Genomic DNA, 18,706 nt, shown 5'->3' with positions numbered 1-18,706 from the left:
CTTGACTTGATTTGGCATTTAATCAATAAAGTATACAGAGCATATATGGCTTTATTAATTTTGGAATCATATCAATTCCTCGAACTTATTTGTATAGTGTTTCAAACTTTGTAAATGCTTTAATTCTCATTTGATATTCACAGCAGTCCTTGGTGATAGGCAGGCTAGATAATAGTTATCCATGTTTTTGCCAGTAAAGAAACCTATACTCAGAAAAGGAAAATGACTTACTCAAGAACATACAGCCTTTTAAAAAAAATATTTATTTTATTTATTCCTTGTGTCCCCCCCCCCCATTGTTGGCTCTCTCTGTCTGCTCTCTGTGTCTGTTCGTTGTGTGTTCTCTGTGTCTGCTGGTCTCCTTTTAAGCAGCACAGTGAATCAAACCTGGTACCTCCCATGTAGGAGCGAGGCGCCCAATCTCTTGAGCCACCTCCACTCCCTGCTTGTTTTGTCATCCTTATGTTTCCTTGTTGTGTCATCTTGTTGTGTCAGCTCATTGCGTCAGCTCATTGTGTCAGCATGCTGTTTTTCTCATCTTCTTTAGGAGGCACTGGGAACCAAACCTGGGGCCTCCCATGTGGTAGGTGGGCACCCAGCTGCTTGAGCCACATCTGCTTCCCAAGAACATATGGCTTTATCATAAACCAAGTTTCAAGGACCTCACTGAAGCCATATTATTGGCTATTGTGAAAGCTAGGGTATGGTGTAATATTCTGCAGAATAAATTGTCATGGGATTTTTTTTAAGAGCTGAATTTGCAGCTTAACAGTTTCTTTGGTCTCCTTGGCAACAGTATTCTCCCTCTTCCAAGAAATTTAGTACATATAAATGAAAGTTTAAATTTATTTTCTTTTTTAGAAATAAAATTCATTTTTCTGGGAAATGAACTTGGCTCAACAGATAGAGCGTCCGCCTACCACATGGGAGGTCCATGGTTCATACCCAAGGACCTCCTGACCCATGTGATGAGCTGGCCCACGCGCAGCATTGATGTGCGCAAGGAGTGCCGTGCCACGCAGGGGTGTCCCCTGTGTAGGGGACACCTGTAAGGAGAGCCGCCCAGTGCGAAATAAAGTTCAGCCTGCCCAGGAGTAGTGCTGCACACACGGAGAGCTGACACAGCAAGATGACGCAACAAAAAGCGACACAGATTCCCGGTGTCACTGACAAGAATAGAAGTGGACACATAAGAACACCCAGCGAATGGACACAGAGAATGGACAACTGGGGCAGGGGGCAGGGGGGAGGGAGGAGGGGAGAGAAATTTTTTTTAAAAATTCATTTTTCTTTTTATTTCCAGGTTTCTTACATTGATCCCCTAATTTCCAAAATTTTTATTTTCAATTTCTATTTATTCTTGTTTTATTTATTCATTTTTAGTTATTTTAAAGGAAACTATGCTCATGATAAAAATAAGAGTACAGAAGGGATTGTAATAGATAGCTATGTTCCTAACTGCTTCTTCTCATTCTTGATTTGCAACATAGACACAATTTTTAACACTTTGTTTTTTGTTATTCTGGTAGTTACTATCAAAAGACTATATTATAATATGTTAATATCATACTTTTTAATTTATTTTTAAACTTTAGATATTATCTATCAAATGCCTGCCATGAAAAATGGGAGGTTAGCTTGCTTACTCTGTTTTCTACCCTTTCATAAGTTTTGCTAGTTCTACTGTTAATTTTAGTCATTCTTTTGAGAATTTAAATAATTTCATTAGTGCTAGCAAAGCTTGAAAGACAGTAAGCCAAGCTTACAAACACGGAGCTTCTAATTGGCCATTCTATTCAAGGGGAGACAAAGAATATTCACAAAAACTGAGAAGACCATACTAGCTTCCTAGAAAAAATTGCTAATATAAAGGTCTAACCAAGAATCAAGCTGTATGAAGAAAACAAGTGGCATAGAAGGAAAAGCCAAAGATAAACAAAGCTATGAACCCAGAAAAAAAAAACTGAGATAAATCAGGGAACATAAGAATTTTTAAACTTTTAAATTAAATTTTAAGAGATAATTATTCCACCAAATAATGAAAAGATGCTATTGAAAAAGGAACAAGAAATGAGAATGAACCCTTAGAAATTAAGAGAAAAAAAATAATTGCACTTGTTCCACCAAAATGCATGGAAAGTGTGAAAGTTAAAATTGAGGAAACCTTTAGGAAAAGGAAGTAGGAAATATGAGGGAAGTTGGGACTTTGAGGAACTAAGTCAGGAGCCTAGTGAAAAGAAATCCCATATAAAACAGTGCAGTAGATACATGTTGGTCTTCAAGTAATGTGTTTTGAAAAAGAAGGCAACATCTGTGTCACAAATACTAAAAAGCTGGAAGCCTAGTAGTGATATGATGAAGATAGCATGTTCCTTGTGTCATCAACATCAAGAAAAGAAAAGCTATCTATGTTGGGTAGAAAGAGAGAGAAAAACCCTACTAAGAAATCTATGGTTCAAGAATGAAACAAACTAAAATAGGTCATGATTTTGAACAATTAATTGGTGGTGTCTATGGGGAAAAAAGTCCATTTGATTCAACATCTTTATATAACACAAGTTTCATGAGAGTGGACCTGAAGAGAAGGAAATTTAATCTAAGCCCACTTCTGGAGTCTACAGCAAACAATATTTAGATGGTCATAACCTAGTGCTTATATTGTTGTCAACTTCGAGAATCAATGTGAAGACAAAACACAGATTTAATTTTGACTGTAGAACAAAACGTAGATGTTACTGACATATTTTAGGCTTTGGCTTATTCTGCTTTGTTTTAGCCTACTGTCTTTCAGAAATTTGTTGAAATCTCTCATCCATTCTGGAGTACCTGCTGATTCCTTCCCCCAGTTCTTTCTGCATTAGTCCTTTAAAAAAATATTCCTTTACTGTCATTGAAATGAGTTCTCAGGAGATAAGGAAAGCAAGTAAGTGTTTGTCATCTTGAATGAAAACTCTCTATTCTTTCATTTTTTTCAAATTAAAAATGAACTTGAAAGTGAAGAGACACATATTTGAAAGACCTTCATTCTCTTGTACCTGACAGTTTTCAAAATAGGTGGACTGGCTATGAATGCTTGTTATTTGGGGCCTTCTTTGCTGTATTTTTCCTTTCATAAAGGACTTTTGTTTAGTTTCCTTCAGGCTTTCTACAAGGCTTTTAGAAATCCTGTTCAGATATACCTTTGGTCTAGAATAATTTGTCCTCGGTCTTTCCTTTTGTTAAACACACATACAAACACAAGCATGCAGACATACACACACACACACACACACACACAGAAAGCATGGGGAATCTAATGCATAGGGAATTTATTTGGTTCAGACAGATTTTACTCGAGAAATACACTGAATTAGCAAAATAACATAAATATTTTATTTCACTGGCTCAGATTTTCAGGGTCCCTCCCTTGGTAATCTAAGATTTCTTTCATCCATTTTTGTAGAGAGACTGCATAATTCGCCTGTTTTCATTGTTTTTACCTATTTCATATGTCATATTTTTAAAGAAATATACACTCCCATAAAGGTTGATTAGTAATTTAATACATGTTTTATTTAAGAAGTATTTTTCATTAGTCAAGTGCTCTCTGCCATTACTGCTAATAATTACCGAGGCTGCTGCCCTCTGGTGTGGGAGTTACAAAATGGAGAAAATGATTACTGCTGGTGGAGAAGAGAATAGACAGGGAGTACATTAAGCAGAATAGTATATCCAATCCTGCATAGGCTCTTTTTTTTTTTAGAGATTTATTTATTTATTTATTTATTTATTTATTTATTTATTTATTTCTCTCTACTCCCCTCCCCACCCCGGTTGTCTGTTCTCTGTGCCTATTTGCTGCATCTTCTTTGTCCGCTTCTGTTGTTGTCAGCGGCATGGGAATCTGTGTTTCTTTTTGTTGCGTCAGGTCTCTGTGTGTGCGGTACCACTCCTGGGCAGGCTGCACTTTCTTTCCTGCTGGGCGGTGCACTCCCTGCGCGTGGGGCTCCCCTACGCGGGGGACACCCCTGCATGGCAAGGGACTCCTTGCGCACATCAGCACTGCACATGGGCCAGCTCCACACGGGTCAAGGAGGCCCGGGGTTTGAACCACGGACCTCCCATGTGGTAGACGGACGCCCTAACCACTGGGCCAAGTCTGCCACCCCAAAGGATCTTTTAAACCAAATAATTTAATGAGCTCTGTACCTTACCAAATAAAACTTCGAAAATGACCATATTTAATTTCCTGAAGAGTATGAAAATTATAAAGTAGATAAAAAATACTATAGCTCTCAGATAAAAGGTATTTTAGCTTTTCGCTAGTTACTCTTTAATATAAGTATTGGTTTTATTTCATAGTTTCTGCTTCAGAACTTTCTCATGTCATTTTTCCTCTGAAATATTGCAATATTTATGCAAGGAAAAGTCAGAAAAAAATAAATTCCTATCAATAAGGAATTGGTTAAATAAACCATGGAACAGTGCTACAGCTCAAAAGAGTAACATAGACCCAGAGGTACTGAAAGGCTCTCCAAGATATATTAGTAAGTTATAGAACATCATGTACAATTCGATAATGTCATATATATATAAAAGAAAAAAACAAGAAAACTGCATTTCTGTAAGTATGTAGATGTGTAGGAAAAGGGCTAGAAGGATATATCACAAACGATAAGTGGCGCCCTCAAGAAAGGGTAGTGAGTGAGGGTACTAGTCAAAGGTGTCTGTAGCTTTATCTGTATTATTAGTATTTTTTTTAAAACAAAGGAAATGTATTAATGTATTTTGTAATTAATAAAACTAAATTTAAAAATATGAACAAGAGCACTTAAATGATGAACTGTTACTTGTTTTTAAGGGCAATAGAAATTCAAAGAAAAGGTGACTAACTGTCAGGAAGACTTTATGTAAGAAACAGAATTTGAGCTGGGCCTTACAGCATATGTAGGGTAGGAATATATGCAGATATGGGAAAGAAACTTAGAGAGGGGAATAGAATAATAAAATGGAAAATTAATCTGAGCAGGGAGTATGCAGGAAAAATGAAAATATTTTCTTAACTCAGGTATAACATGCATTGGACTAATGTAGAGGTTAAGAAGAAAAGAAGGAAAACTGGTGATTATTGAATGATTCTGTTGCAGACCTGGTACTAGATGCTTTCATGTAGATCATCTCTTTTATTCCTTCTAAGGATTGTTTGGTGTAGTTATACCTAGCTTTTAACCTATGCACAAACTCGGGTTCAGAAAGTGGAGAGAATATTTGAATACAGAAAAGCTTTGAACTCCTTTGCCCTTCTGGGTCTGATCTTACCTTTCCTAACCTTTACATTTAATGTAACCAGAATTATATTGTTGGTTCTTGGCTGATTAATCTGGCTGAAGTATGTATTTAGGATGGGATAGATTAGAGTTGTAGAAGGTAGCCTAGAGACTTGCAGAAATATGGATAAAAATATTAGGATGCTTTCGTAGTTCCTTTTAAGAAAATTAGGGAAGAAGCAATAAGACTTATTAGCAAATCGATTTCTCTCTTGTCTTCAAAAAGACAGATAATGATAAACAGTTTCCATTTTAATGCATAACCTTTTGCTAAATTTTAATCAGAGTTCATTTTTAAGGAAAAGTCCCATGTCCTCTTCCCAGATCCTATTTTTTCCCTTTGTCCTTTCCCCAAAGTAACCATGTCTTATCTAGGAATTCTAGGGTTTTGTTTGAATTTCCTGTTTGATTAAAAATAATTATTTTTTGCTTTATCATATAAAGATAGTGCTGGAAGTGAAAATGCTGTGATAAAAAAAATCACTTAACTACCTGAAGGTTTGTTCACTCATGTAACTGGCATTATGCTGGCTGTTGGCTGACATCCCAGCTAGAATTCCTATAGCGGCCACTTTATGTGGCCTGTTTCCTCACAATGTTGAGTTCCAAGGGCAAGTGTCCCAAGAGCTAGCATGACAGATGGAAGCTGTGTTATCTTTTACGACCAAGCTTTGGAAGTCAGGCAGCTTCACTTCCACTGATCTTCGGATTATAAGAAAAATATAGAATACCAAAGTCAATGGACTTTGATGAATATGTAATATATATTTTAATATTATAAAATATGTTTAATATTAATATATAAGTAGCAAGAAGAATGCCTGGGGATAGGCAGGAGAAGGAGGAATGATAGGGGACAGAATTTGGTATATAGAAAAAGCTGTAGATTGAAAGTCAGGAGGCCCAGTCTTATTTCACATTGGGCACAAACATTACCTTGTGAAATGACTTGCCCTCATTTGATCCTCAGGTTTCTCAATTCTCAGATGAGGTGATTGGATTAAATTCCCCACACCCATAGTATTAACATGTAGTCTAAACTGCTGAAATAAAGACATAAAGTATAGTGGCTTAAAGCAGACAGAAGATAATTTCTCTCATAATATTCAGAGGTCAGTGGCAGTCCATGACTGGTAGAGTGGCTCTACCATCCTCATTTTTGACTTCTTCTGTTGATCCGAGGTGGCAATGCCAGCTTTCCCGTCACTCAGGGGAGTCTTCACTTTATCCTTTCAGGGCAAGATCTGAAGTGGAGCATATTTCTCTTTTCATTCCATTGGCCAGAACTTAGTCCCGTGCCATACCTAGTTGCAGGGTAGACTGAGAAATAGTCTTTAGCTGCTTTGCCCTGGATGTACCCAACTAAAACTAAGGAAGAAGGGGAAGAAACATTAAGAGTGGTTAGGTGCTATTACTAATTTGGAGTCTGCAGACTAGTGAGTTATTATCAACCTTTTAAAACATGAAAATAAAATTTTAAAAGATTTTATGAAATTTATATACTTACCTATTTATAATCCAATTAAAATACCTAGTTGCTTTTGGTTGGAATTAGGTATATGTATATGGTAGCACTCAAATTCTGTTTTGGCCACTGTCCTTGCTTTTTAAAAAATTCATGAAAAAAAATGAATATATTCTGATGAATAAACAATTTTTCAAAGTATGAGGCTCTTTGGAGAAAAAATTAGATAGGAAGTGATAAGAGGTTGAGCTCTTCACTAGGTTTCTGGAGTGAATCTTGGGTCTAACAATTAGAACTTTAGAAGGGGTTCTTTTCTTTTTTGAATGCACACAGAGAAACTAGAAGCCAGGAGGGGATCTTTACAGATTAACCAGAAACCCCTAAATTACATTGATGAACCTCAGAGAGAAATGACCTGTCCAAGGGAGAATCAGAGAAGAAGGTTCTAGGGCTAGACCTGAAGAAGCACATAGCTCTTCTACTCATGTCCATAGACCAGAACTCTGGAACATAGGCTCATCTAGCTCCAAGAGAGACTGAAAAATGTGTGATAGCTATGTGCCCATAAGAAGAGTAAAGCATTATTCCTATTTCTTTCTTTTTTTAAACAGGTGAGGATACCAGTGAAATTACTTGTCCAAAATCATAAAGCCAGTAATAGATGCTACTGACTAGAGCCCTTGTACTTAGTATTGTTATAATCACTTACTGATAAAATCTGTAGAGTTGAAAAGGTAATCTCAAGAGTCATCAGATTCTGTTTGGAATCTGAAGTCTAGAGGGTGGTCAGATGACTTTTTTGGGATTACCTAGCTCACCAATTACAGGCTCAATAGTTAAGTGGTCTTTCCATTACCTCTCAGTAACAAACTAGTTGACCATCAATTGGGTCCTTCATTTATCAAGAAAAGTATAATGTGTCAGACTATCTAGAGGAAGAAAATGGACATTTAAAATATTTTAGGTTGGTTATCTTATATGAGAAAATTTTTTATTTAAAACTTTATAGAGAGAGTGGATGTAGCTCAAGTGACTGAGCGCCTACTTCCACCATGGGAGGTCCTGGGTTCAGTTCCTGGTGCCTCCTAAAAACAAACAAACAAACAACAAGCAAACAAATGAAAAAACCAATTCAGGTTAGCCGATGTGCCTCAGTGGTTGCGCACCAGCTTCCCTGGCCCTGACACCTCAAAAAACAAATGATAAAAAATAAAATCTTATGGAGACTTAAGTTTGACTGTGTCATTAAACAGTTAAAATTAGTTCAAAGTATGTGCTTTGTTAGAAAAAAATTCATGTTTTAAAAAAAGACTTTTGAGTAATCTTAAATTTTGAAATAAAAAATTAACATTTTTATCTTTCCCATGAATCCTTGGAATATTCAATATTATACTTAAATGATAACAATATATTATATTTGAAAGCTTATTTTCTACTTTGGGGGTAGTTGGTGCCTTTATTTCCTGGATGTGATTTTTTAAATTCATTGAGCAATTGTTATTCTAGTAAATCACATTTTATATGACAAGTATAATCATTCAAGTTTTTATTCTAAGCCAATTTAATTTATGCTGATTTCTGCCTACTTTTTAAAGAGAAGGAAATTAAAGTTAGCATCTACATAATGATTCTTTAAAGGGGAACGATTGGTTTTGCAGGAGTACCTTGTGGAACCAATAAGAAAGCATCTGGTTTGGAAAACATGTACTGCTTCAGGGCTCTAGATTTGGATCTTCAAGTTGGCTGACCCTCAGAAGTAAATGTCACTTGTGTTCATTCACCCTTTGGATTTTCAGATTGCAGTTTCCTTTTTTAACTTCTGTTTAGAAATAAACTTTGAAAAAGTTTTCTCTGTAGTTATAGAACACTGGTGTTTATTGTTTAGCCAAGTCTCCATCAGTAACATTTAAAAATATTAGCAGTTTTGCAATTTTAGATGTATTGAGTTATTAAGTCAGTTTTGTATATTGACTCCTCTTTAGGTTTGTAACTGTATTAGGATTTGGGCTTAAACATATATATTATGTTCTTTTAGATCTCTTCTAATCTTCTAAACAATGATATTCATATTTTAGATTATTTTTAAGCTGTTAGTTAGATTTAGTATTAGAATATTAGAGTAGATTCAAGTTGTGTAAGAATGATAAAAATATTGGTTTTTAAAAATAAGTAGGAAAGATTTATAGGAAAATTTTTCACTGGAAATAAGATTTGTTTTATGTAATGGTGATTACTTTTATTTATTTACATATTTAATGCATAAGTAATACTGAAGCCCCCAAATTATGAACAGAATAGTTTCAGAAAAGCTTGGGGGTAGGTTCAAAATGATCCTTCATAAGCAAATGCTAGTTCTTTCATTTGATGGCAAGCAGGGTTGGTGTGATTTTGGTCTGTTGTGTAGCTTTTTCACATCTATGAAACTTTGTAACAAGTTTGTTAGAAGAGGTGTTTCTGTATACTTAGTGTGTTCTTTTATTTTCAATTAATTATTTCATGTTTTCTTTGAATTTGGGCCTTATGGTCCTACAGTATGGGGGAAAAAACTCCACAGAGTTTTGTGTAAGAAGACACTTTCTTTTCTTCATTTCAGCCATGTAAAGTTGCGGCAATCCATAGGATTAGAACCTAAAGGAAAATTTTGGGTATACAGGTAATATTTGAAAATAATGCATGAATTTATTTCTGTTTTTTTAGCTTACTGATTTCATACTAAACAATCAGCTTTATTCCTGGTGAAGTATGGAAAATACTTGTAGTCACTAAAATCTCTGGATTGTTTGCAGGATTACTTTTTTGGGATACTAAAATTAGGATTCTGTGATGTCTAGTTAAGAACATATTTAGTTTAGATTGAATGCTAAATCTAATACAGTAGGTCAATAAGTATATCTCTGAAAAGTATGTAAATCAAGTTACATTCCTGCTGACTTACATTATAATTTCAGAGGAGTTTTTTTATAGTTGATACCATTGAACAATTTTCTTCTTTTTTTGCTGACTAAGCTTCCGATACCCTCAAGTAATGAAAGAATTGTAAATGAGAGAAAGCAAATTATAATTTGTATTTGTGAAAGCATTACTAATATATGTTTTATAGATTCAGATCTTATTAACAGCTTTTTCTGGGTAGAAAAAGTAAGCAAGTCGTGAGGTAAAAGGCATTTCACAGACACACAAGTAGTGGTTTTTCTCAGTCATCATGGATACTGAACTAGTTTTTACCATTAAAAAATACATACAGCAGAATATTCTAAAAGTACAAAGACTGATGATAAAAAGAAGTCACTTTTCTACCACAGACCCTGCCCCTGATTTCCTTTTCAGAGATAAACATTATTTTTTGTCTCATTTGCATGGAATATTTCTGGAATGACATATGAATATATATCTCTTTTTATACAAATTGGAACATTTTCTATACTCTTCTTCATTTAATTGAGTTCTATGTGGAAATTGTATTCAAAACAATTTGCTTATAGTTCTTTAGATTCTTCGTATATTGTAATTTATAGAAAGCATAATGACTTGAAGATTTTGGCTACATAATACAAATGGAATTTCATCATCTGGAAAATATATAATAATCATGGCTATATTTATATCCATTTAAGTTATATTTTAAAAAATTTGTAACATCAACATCTAATTTTAGGGAAGTGGCTGTGGTTCAAGCAATTGAGCTCCCATTTATCATATGGAGGACCCGGTTCCATCCCGGGACCTCCTGGTGAAAAAAAAGAAAAAAGGCACCGCAGACCTGCATGGTGGGGCTGTGGTGAGGCATAAGCCCCCATGTAGCATGGAGAAAGCTATGCACCAAAAAAGACAACGCAACATCTAACTTGAAGTCTAGTACAAAATAGTGGAGAAATTGGAGTTTAAAGTAGATTTCAGTTGCCTACCACCACAATTGTTTTGCTTTCATTACCATACAAATTTACTCATTATGTCTATTGTATCTTGGTTTATTGTCCATTTTTCCCTTTCTTTAACTTATAGGCTTTTTCAGAATCAGGAATTAGGTTAGTATGGGAATTCCAGTATCAGAAAATGGAATTTTTAGGCCCCACTCTTAAGTTGTTGTGCAGTTAAACACTAGGGAGTGTGCTTAGTAACCTAATAGCATTCATGTTGGGTGCATCGTTTTTATATGTACATAGTTGTGATAAAAAGGAATGTTGTTTTGCTTTGTAGCTGGAGTTAAATTGTTATTAAAAGCATTATTAACTAGCCCTACACAATTATTTTGTGTGTGTTGACATGGTATAGTGTTTAGAGTCAGACTATCCTGGGTTCAGATCCTCTCTAGACCTTTGGTACTAGCCTAGTGATACTGGGGCTCCCCTCTAGATTTCAGTTTCTTCATCTATAAAATGGGAACAATATTACTACACTGCAATTAATGGTCTTGTACAAATCTTTTTGTGTATGTAAAGGTATTGCTGAAGACAGAGAAAGTTACAGGCTAAAGGGCCTGTGCAATTTAAATTTTTATAGTTGCTGTCAAATAACTCTAAAAAGACTATTCCATTTTACAATCCTACTAACAGTATATGTGTGTGCCGTGTACCCTCCACAGTACTGAAGATTTCAGTCTTTTCCATTTTTACTAGTTTTATGCCTATCTTTAAATGTTAAGTCTCTTTGACCTTGCTATCAATTCTGATGGTTGGAATAATATAATAGCACAGATAATCTTATGGTTTGTATTTTTTCTCATAATTAGCGATTCATATTTTTATATAGGCTGTGTATTTGTTACTGTGTGCCTTTTATAAAGTAGAGACTACTTGAGTCTAGGTCTACTATATTCTAAGCAGATTAAAACTTCAGTTAATCAGAATTTTCATGACTTCTCATTAGTTTATGGCATGTACTTTGGTTACTTTAATTTCCACTATAATCAGAAAATCCTTTTGTTTAACTCTTCATATTACTATGTTTTTATATCTTTACAAGTATAAATCTATTCCTACTATTTAGCATCTTTCTAGTACCTTGGTTTATCATTCTGAGCATTCATTATCATTGTATAGTCTACAAATGTAGAAGATCCAAACAGTTAGTAGAGACTAAACACAACTAACCCAGAAGAGAGAAGTTGGAGTTCATCTTATTTTCTTAATATTTGACTCTCCTGAAAATGCTGTTCTATTTATTTTATTCTTATTTTAATTGTATTCCTATTTTAAAGTTGCTACTCTTCTATGAAGCACAATTTTTAGTCATTGGTGTCATTTAGGTTTATAAAAATAAGTTAAAGTATATGCTCATGAAATACAGAATCATAAAATGTAGGTGTGGGTATGTCCGGCCTTATAAGCCATGTTTGAACTGAGTTTTCATCTCATTCTTAACTAACTCCACACTTAACACCTAAGATAGTTTTATGGTCATTTGTCACTGTAGATCAACTGAATAGTTTTCTGTGCCTTTAAAGTTAAAATGTGTATAACTTATCTTGTTATTTTTAATTTCAGAGGTTAGGTAGATAGTTGGTAGGTATATTTTGATGGCATTTATCCAATAACTTCCATGTTTCTTTTTAAAACAATATAGACTTGAAAATTTTATGTTATTTTTGACTAAGGGGTTTATTTTGAATCCATAGGTTTTAAATTTTTCAAATTGTTAAAAGGAGCATTCTTGGATATATTATAAAAATTGTTATGACAATTAGAGAAACGTAAATCACCCTCAATTGTGCCTGGCTCTTTTGGGGACTCAATAATTATTTTTATTATATATACTACTGTTAATAACTCAATAATATATATATAATATTTAATGGGCCCTCAGAAGGACTTATTATTAGGACTTTGCTTGCCATCATGATTAAGTTTTAATGCTTCTTTTTTATAGAATCCCAAAACAAAAGCACAGATTGAAAATCTGTTACGGAATGGGATGAACAAAGAACTGCGAGATCGTCTTTGTTGTCGAATGACTTTTGGGACTGCCGGACTTCGTTCTGCCATGGGGGCAGGGTTTTGTTATATTAATGACCTTACAGTAATACAGTCAACACAGGTAAATATTATAATAAAGTCTTATATGTATTCTTTTTCTCCTTCTGTTTTTTTTCCTTCTTAAATTAGTGCGTTGCTTAAAAGTTAGCTTTATTTCCAGGAAGGTACTTAATGAAGTAGAAGTGTAGACTAAACTCTGAACTTTGGTCTTACCCAAGACTTATTTTAAAAGTCATTTGGTTATCTTCAAGTCACAGACAAATTTTTTGATTGTTATATTGATTGACATTGTTTTTAGTGTTACTTTGCATTTGAAACAAGAAAATGGATATTTATATTTCCTATTAATACAAAGAAGCTTAGGTAAAAAGAAGATGGATTACCCAGTTTGGTATGGACATGGATAGCGTATTCATAATATTTAGTGGAAACTATTTTCCTTTATATGATTTTAAACATGTTACATTTTGTTTTATTTCTCTCCATTTTTATGTAGATAACTCTAGAAACAAATTACTTCTCATTCTAGCATATCATTCCCACTATTTCAAGGAACTACACTTTTTATTTTAATGAACTACACGTCTTTTTTTCTTTAAACATTTTATTTTGAAATAATTTCAAACTTACTGGATAGTTGCAAAAAAAGAAAAAGAAAGAAAAAAAGGACTATGCCTTTAAGGCCAAGAATGCAGTTAGTATAGTTCTGGACTAGAGAATTGTCTGTGAACATAATTCTAGTCAACATTGCCAAATAATAAATCATCTTTAGCCTTATTCTGAGGGAACTCTCTAAAGCTAAGGGCTTATGCAGGGGATCAGGGAGAAGGATGACAAGATAGCTGGGTAGGTATGATTCGTGTCACCTTGTGTATTTCTTATATAGACATCCTTCAGCTTTATCTTTTTTATGTATTGGTTTCCTCATGAGCTTTCATTTGAGGTAAAGATTCCTTGACTTTATAAAAGGCAGCAGAGGAGATGATTAAAAATCAATTTCTTTAAAAGTACAAATTTTTACAGGAGTTGGGATCCTATTTTGCCCTGTAGAAAAGCCAGATCAAATCCAAAAGCCCCAGCCCCTTTGCAGAATCTAGATATGGGGGGATAAGAAGATGAATTCTCATAGCAGAGAGTAATATGAGGTTTTATGGGGTTTTAGGACAGTATCATCATTAGAAATGGGTAAGTGGGTGAAAGTAGACAGTTTGAGCTATATAAATCTTTCCCACCCCATCCCCAACACACACCCATACACATACACACACAGTATGGAATAGGTTAGAAAAGGAAATGGAATATTATTGTTAAAAGACCCATGGACCAGAATTCACTGGGGCCTAATTTGGTGCTGCTATGTACTTAGCATAGCTTACCATATAGTAGATCTTCTGTAAATCAGTATAACTTAGTTTTAGTTGAATGAATAGCCTCGGGCATATCATTAAATCGAGCTTCCGTCTTATTCTGTTTCCTCATTTTAAAAGAGATGTTGAGATACAGAAACAGAAATGGTGTCTGTGTTTCCTACTTTTCAGGGTTGTTGTAAGGATTGACTATGTTGTAAGGATTGTGAAGGTAATTTTAAAGGACTGTAATAATATGAAGTGTTTTTTTTAGAAATGAAAGTATTCATTTGTTAAAGTTAGCAAATCATTCGCAGATAGTGAAATGATTTTCATTTATTTTGATATTTTCAATATCAAATACTTCATGCCATTTCAATATCAAATACTTCACTGTCTTAACTATAAATATTTCTAGTCTGAGATTTACTTTTCTGTAAGATTTTTATTTATTTATTTTCTTTATTAGAGAAATTGTGGGTTTAAAGAACAATCATGCATAAAATACAGGATTCTCCCATTTCTGTGAGATTTTAAAACTAAGAAATTATAAATGCTACCAGCTATCTTTAGAAATATATTAAAAAGAACTATGTTGTTTGAGTTTAAAATGTTTGGTTCAAAAATAGATCAAATTTTTGGTTAGCTTCAGTTATATGATTTAGCAAGGGCCTAAAATGGTCAGAATTCTGTTCTCTGGAGTGATGAAGGCAAGAAACAATTTCTTTTGGCCCTTCTTACAATCTTTTTAGCATTATGGCTCACATGTCCCATCTTTTTTCTAATGTGAATTAGATCAGATGGTTACTTAATTGCTACTTCCATAGTATTAATGTACCCAAAACTCCAGGAAATAAATAGGTTTGTGATCTTGCATTTGTGGATTGTACAATATTATTCCCACATTAGTAAACATGGGCATAAAGGAAGAAGCCAGTTCCCTAGGAGCCAATAAGCTATACACCAAACATAAAAATCAGAGATTTTAAGTCTTATAAAATGTAAGCATTAGTCGGGAGCTAATCTTTTGTGTTTATCTGTTTCAGGGAATGTACAAATACCTTGAGAGATGTTTCTCAGACTTCAAGCAGAGAGGCTTTGTTGTTGGGTATGACACCCGGGGTCAAGTAACCAGCAGCTGCAGCAGCCAGAGGTGTGGTGGTATTTCAAAGATTAAATTGGATTGGAATAAAACATTTAAAAATTATTTTTTCCTATAGTAGAATTTCTGAAATAGGAGACTGTCAAATAGAATGTGATCACATTTTAATATTTTTTAAAAGCTGAAATAGAAGCAACATTTCAAAGATAAACTTTAGCCTTATAAAAAGGAGTAAAATTTAAAAATATTTAAAATATTTAAAGAGTTTGCATTTATAATGCAAACTTTGCTAAGCTGGAGTAATTTATGCAGTTTGTATTCTCTCCTTATAGTTCTATTCGATTAATTTTTTGGTATATTCATACATAGATAATAATATAGTGATACCTTTTTTCAGGGGGTAATTATGCATGTTGGGTTTATCAAAGCCTCATTTTACTTTCCTCCATTCTTTGTGCCTTTCATGTTTTTTATTTCTTAGTTAAAAAGAGATACCAGAAGATGAATAAGGGAAAAAGAGATTAAATTGTCAATTTTGTTAATTGTTAAGTCCCTTTTAAAATTTCCAATTTTTAAAAATGTTTAAATTGGAGTGTGAGGCTTATAAATAACCAGTGATTATAAGAATTGGTTGTATTAGGCTACTTTATATTCAGAACTAATTGCAATATAAATTATTTATTTTGTGGAAAGTTAGTGTTTTAGTTTCTTGGCTGCTAAAGCAAATAAAATGGGTTGGCTTAAAAAACAGGAATTTATTGACTCACAAGTGGCTTAAAAACTGGGAATTTATTGGCTCACCATTTTGAACCTAGAAGAAGTCCAAGATCAAGGAACCAGCAAGGAGATGCTTTATCCTCAAAGACTGTGGTGTTCTGGGGCAGACTAATGGCAATTCATGGTACTTGGCTTTTCTGTCACATGGCAGTACACATAGCAATGTCTTCTTCCTTCTCTTCTGGGTTCTATTGACTTTAGCTTCTTGCTTCTCCTTCTGTGGCCAATTGTCTTTTCTTATGAGATTTAGGGCCATATTGGATTAAGGCCCACTCTCTTTCAGTTTGGGCATACCTTAACTAAAAACATCTTCAAAGATCACATTTACAGATGGCTTCACACCACAGGCCCAAGTGTAGGGACCTGAATATGCTTTTTGTGAGGGACATGATTCAACCCCTAACAGCTGGTTTGAAAAAACTAAATAAATCTGTCTTCTTTTTTTTTTCAGGCTTGCTAAACTCACTGCTGCAGTCTTGCTGGCTAAAGAAGTTCCTGTGTATCTTTTTTCAAGATATGTTCCTACACCTTTTGTGGTAAGTGTGTTGTTTTATTGATGGTACAATTTGCTGCTCTTGGAAAAATTTCCTAAATCAACCAGGCCTCAAATCTTTGTCAATCATGTAGTTCTGTATTAAACGAAATGGAGGACCAAAAGGAAGGAAAACAAATTTTGCAGTGAGTTTATTTCCATTCAACAGCATTTGTTGAACTGCCTAAGAACTTGATCTGTAACAAGTTTCCACAGTCATGGTATAATATTTTAATGCTGTCCTTTCAGAAACTGATTTATCTGCAGACAAAAAAGAATAAAGATAAGTTTGAACATACTATTTAACAGGCTTGATCTGGTGTATGTGTGTTTGGGGGGGTTGTGTATAAAACCTTGCTTCCTGTGATGTTACAATACACATTCTTGCCAAGCAGGAACACAAAGTTTCAACAAGTACCAGAAAGTTCTTTTAAGACCATATTCCTGGACTCTAATGCAATAAAATTAGAAGTAAGAAAGTCCACAAAAACCCATATGTTCAGAAATTTTAAAACACCCTTGAACTCAAGACTTGAATATTTAGCTCCCTACTTAATATATATACTTGAGTGAATAAAGGTATTTGAAATGTAATATATCTAAAACCAAATTCATGATCTTTCTGGAGTGTATGCCCCTATCTGGCCACCCTCATTCTCTGAAGAATGCACACTAAAGTTGTAAGAAATTTGCTCTGGTGAGCTCTGTGGATGTACTTGTTGTCTTCTGGATTTTTCACTTTATTAGTAGATAAGTACTAATGGAAATGGAAACAATGTTTAAAAATAGGTGAAACAAAACATGACAAAAATGTATGGTGTTGATCTAAAAGAATTACTTTTTTAAAAGCCATGTTATCAAATAAAATTTGAGCCTAGAGTTGATTATTTTTTAGATTTTAGGACTTTATACCATAATATTTTTTCTGTTATTTAATTAAAATTATATCAAATGTATGAATAGCTAGGAAGCAAAATGGAATTATGATGTTATTGTTTTTTCAGCCATATGCAGTCCAGGAGCTCAAAGCAGTTGCAGGAGTGATGATTACTGCATCTCATAACCGCAAGGAAGACAATGGATACAAGGTGAACCTTGGACTCGTGACCTTCTGCTTATTTTATAGTTCAAATAATATGTACTGAATATATTTTATGTCCTGGGGTCTAGGGCAGACATTGGGATCAGAAAGATGAAAACACCAAGCCTGGCCGTCAAAGAATACCTATTACTAATACTCCTTACAACTTCTCAAATTATAAAAGTCTCTCCATTGGTCTTTTTCATTCTAGTATCTCACTGCTCTTGATTTCCCCATCCCATCCTAAATCCCTTCTCTCTACCATTTCAGAAATAAGCTTGCATTGTACTGTATAGTCAGCCAAAGGGGTGTTGATGCAAAGTGCCAGAAATCTGTTGGCGTTTATAAAGAGTATTTATTTGGGAGAGAAGCTTACAGTTACAAGGCCCTAAAGAGTCCAACTCAGGGTTACTTCCTTACCAAACTCTGAGGCCACATATTGAGGCAAGATGGTGGGCAGTGTCTGCGAGGGTTCAGCCTTCCTCTTCCCTCTTAAGGCTCCGTGGGTCCAGCTTCTTCCAGTCGCAGCTGTAGGCTAGCATAGGGCTTGTCTCTCTTCCCAGCTCATTTCTTTCCTGGCTCAGCTGCTCTGTTCCCTTCACAAGGTCAGCTGTAAACTACCAGGTGAATGGCTCATCTCTCTTCCCAGGGCCTCTGCCACATCTGTGGAGCTGAATCTCTTCCTCTATGTATCTTCTCTGTTTATCTACTTCTGTGGGTCTGCTTGATTGGTGTCCATTTATATAGTCCACAAAGGGGACAGGCACTCAAACTGAGTCGCCCTAATGACATGATCAAATCAAAACCCTAATCTTAACATGATTTAATTAAAGACATCTCAGCCGAATCTAATACAGTCAAAGGGTATCATGCCCAGAGGAGCAGACCAGTTTACAAACATAATCAAATATATTTTTTGGAGTTCATAAATAATATCAAACTGTTACATGTACCAACAACTTGAAGAATAAATGGGAGTTTGCAGGAGGAGAGCCAGAGGAATAAATACCTTGACCTCACTCTCTTCTCTCTCTGATCTACTGCTGGACTCTGTGATGGCCAGAGTCTATTTGATGTGTCAGCCTCCTGTAGCAGAAAGGAGGGTAGAGAAGGGTGGAAAGTGAC

The 18,706-nt window shown here is 34.6% G+C and overlaps 1 protein-coding gene across 1 annotated transcript in view; it reads left to right on the top strand.

Annotated features, from left to right (window-relative positions):
• The window catches only part of PGM2L1 (phosphoglucomutase 2 like 1), a 52,520-nt gene that overhangs the window by 5,816 nt on the left and 27,998 nt on the right, over positions 1–18,706 (top strand). Inside the window, exons 2-5 of the mRNA XM_058305942.1 lie at positions 12,637–12,804; positions 15,136–15,242; positions 16,420–16,504; positions 17,505–17,588. Of these exons, the coding sequence (XP_058161925.1) occupies positions 12,637–12,804; positions 15,136–15,242; positions 16,420–16,504; positions 17,505–17,588 (444 nt within the window). The remainder of the gene's footprint in view (positions 1–12,636; positions 12,805–15,135; positions 15,243–16,419; positions 16,505–17,504; positions 17,589–18,706) is intronic.

Source organism: Dasypus novemcinctus, chromosome 10 (assembly GCF_030445035.2).
Source record: "Dasypus novemcinctus isolate mDasNov1 chromosome 10, mDasNov1.1.hap2, whole genome shotgun sequence".
In the NCBI taxonomy this organism is placed as follows: domain Eukaryota; kingdom Metazoa; phylum Chordata; class Mammalia; order Cingulata; family Dasypodidae; genus Dasypus; species Dasypus novemcinctus.
Note: the sequence above shows the minus strand (reverse complement) of the source record. Positions and strands in the feature narration are given on the sequence as shown.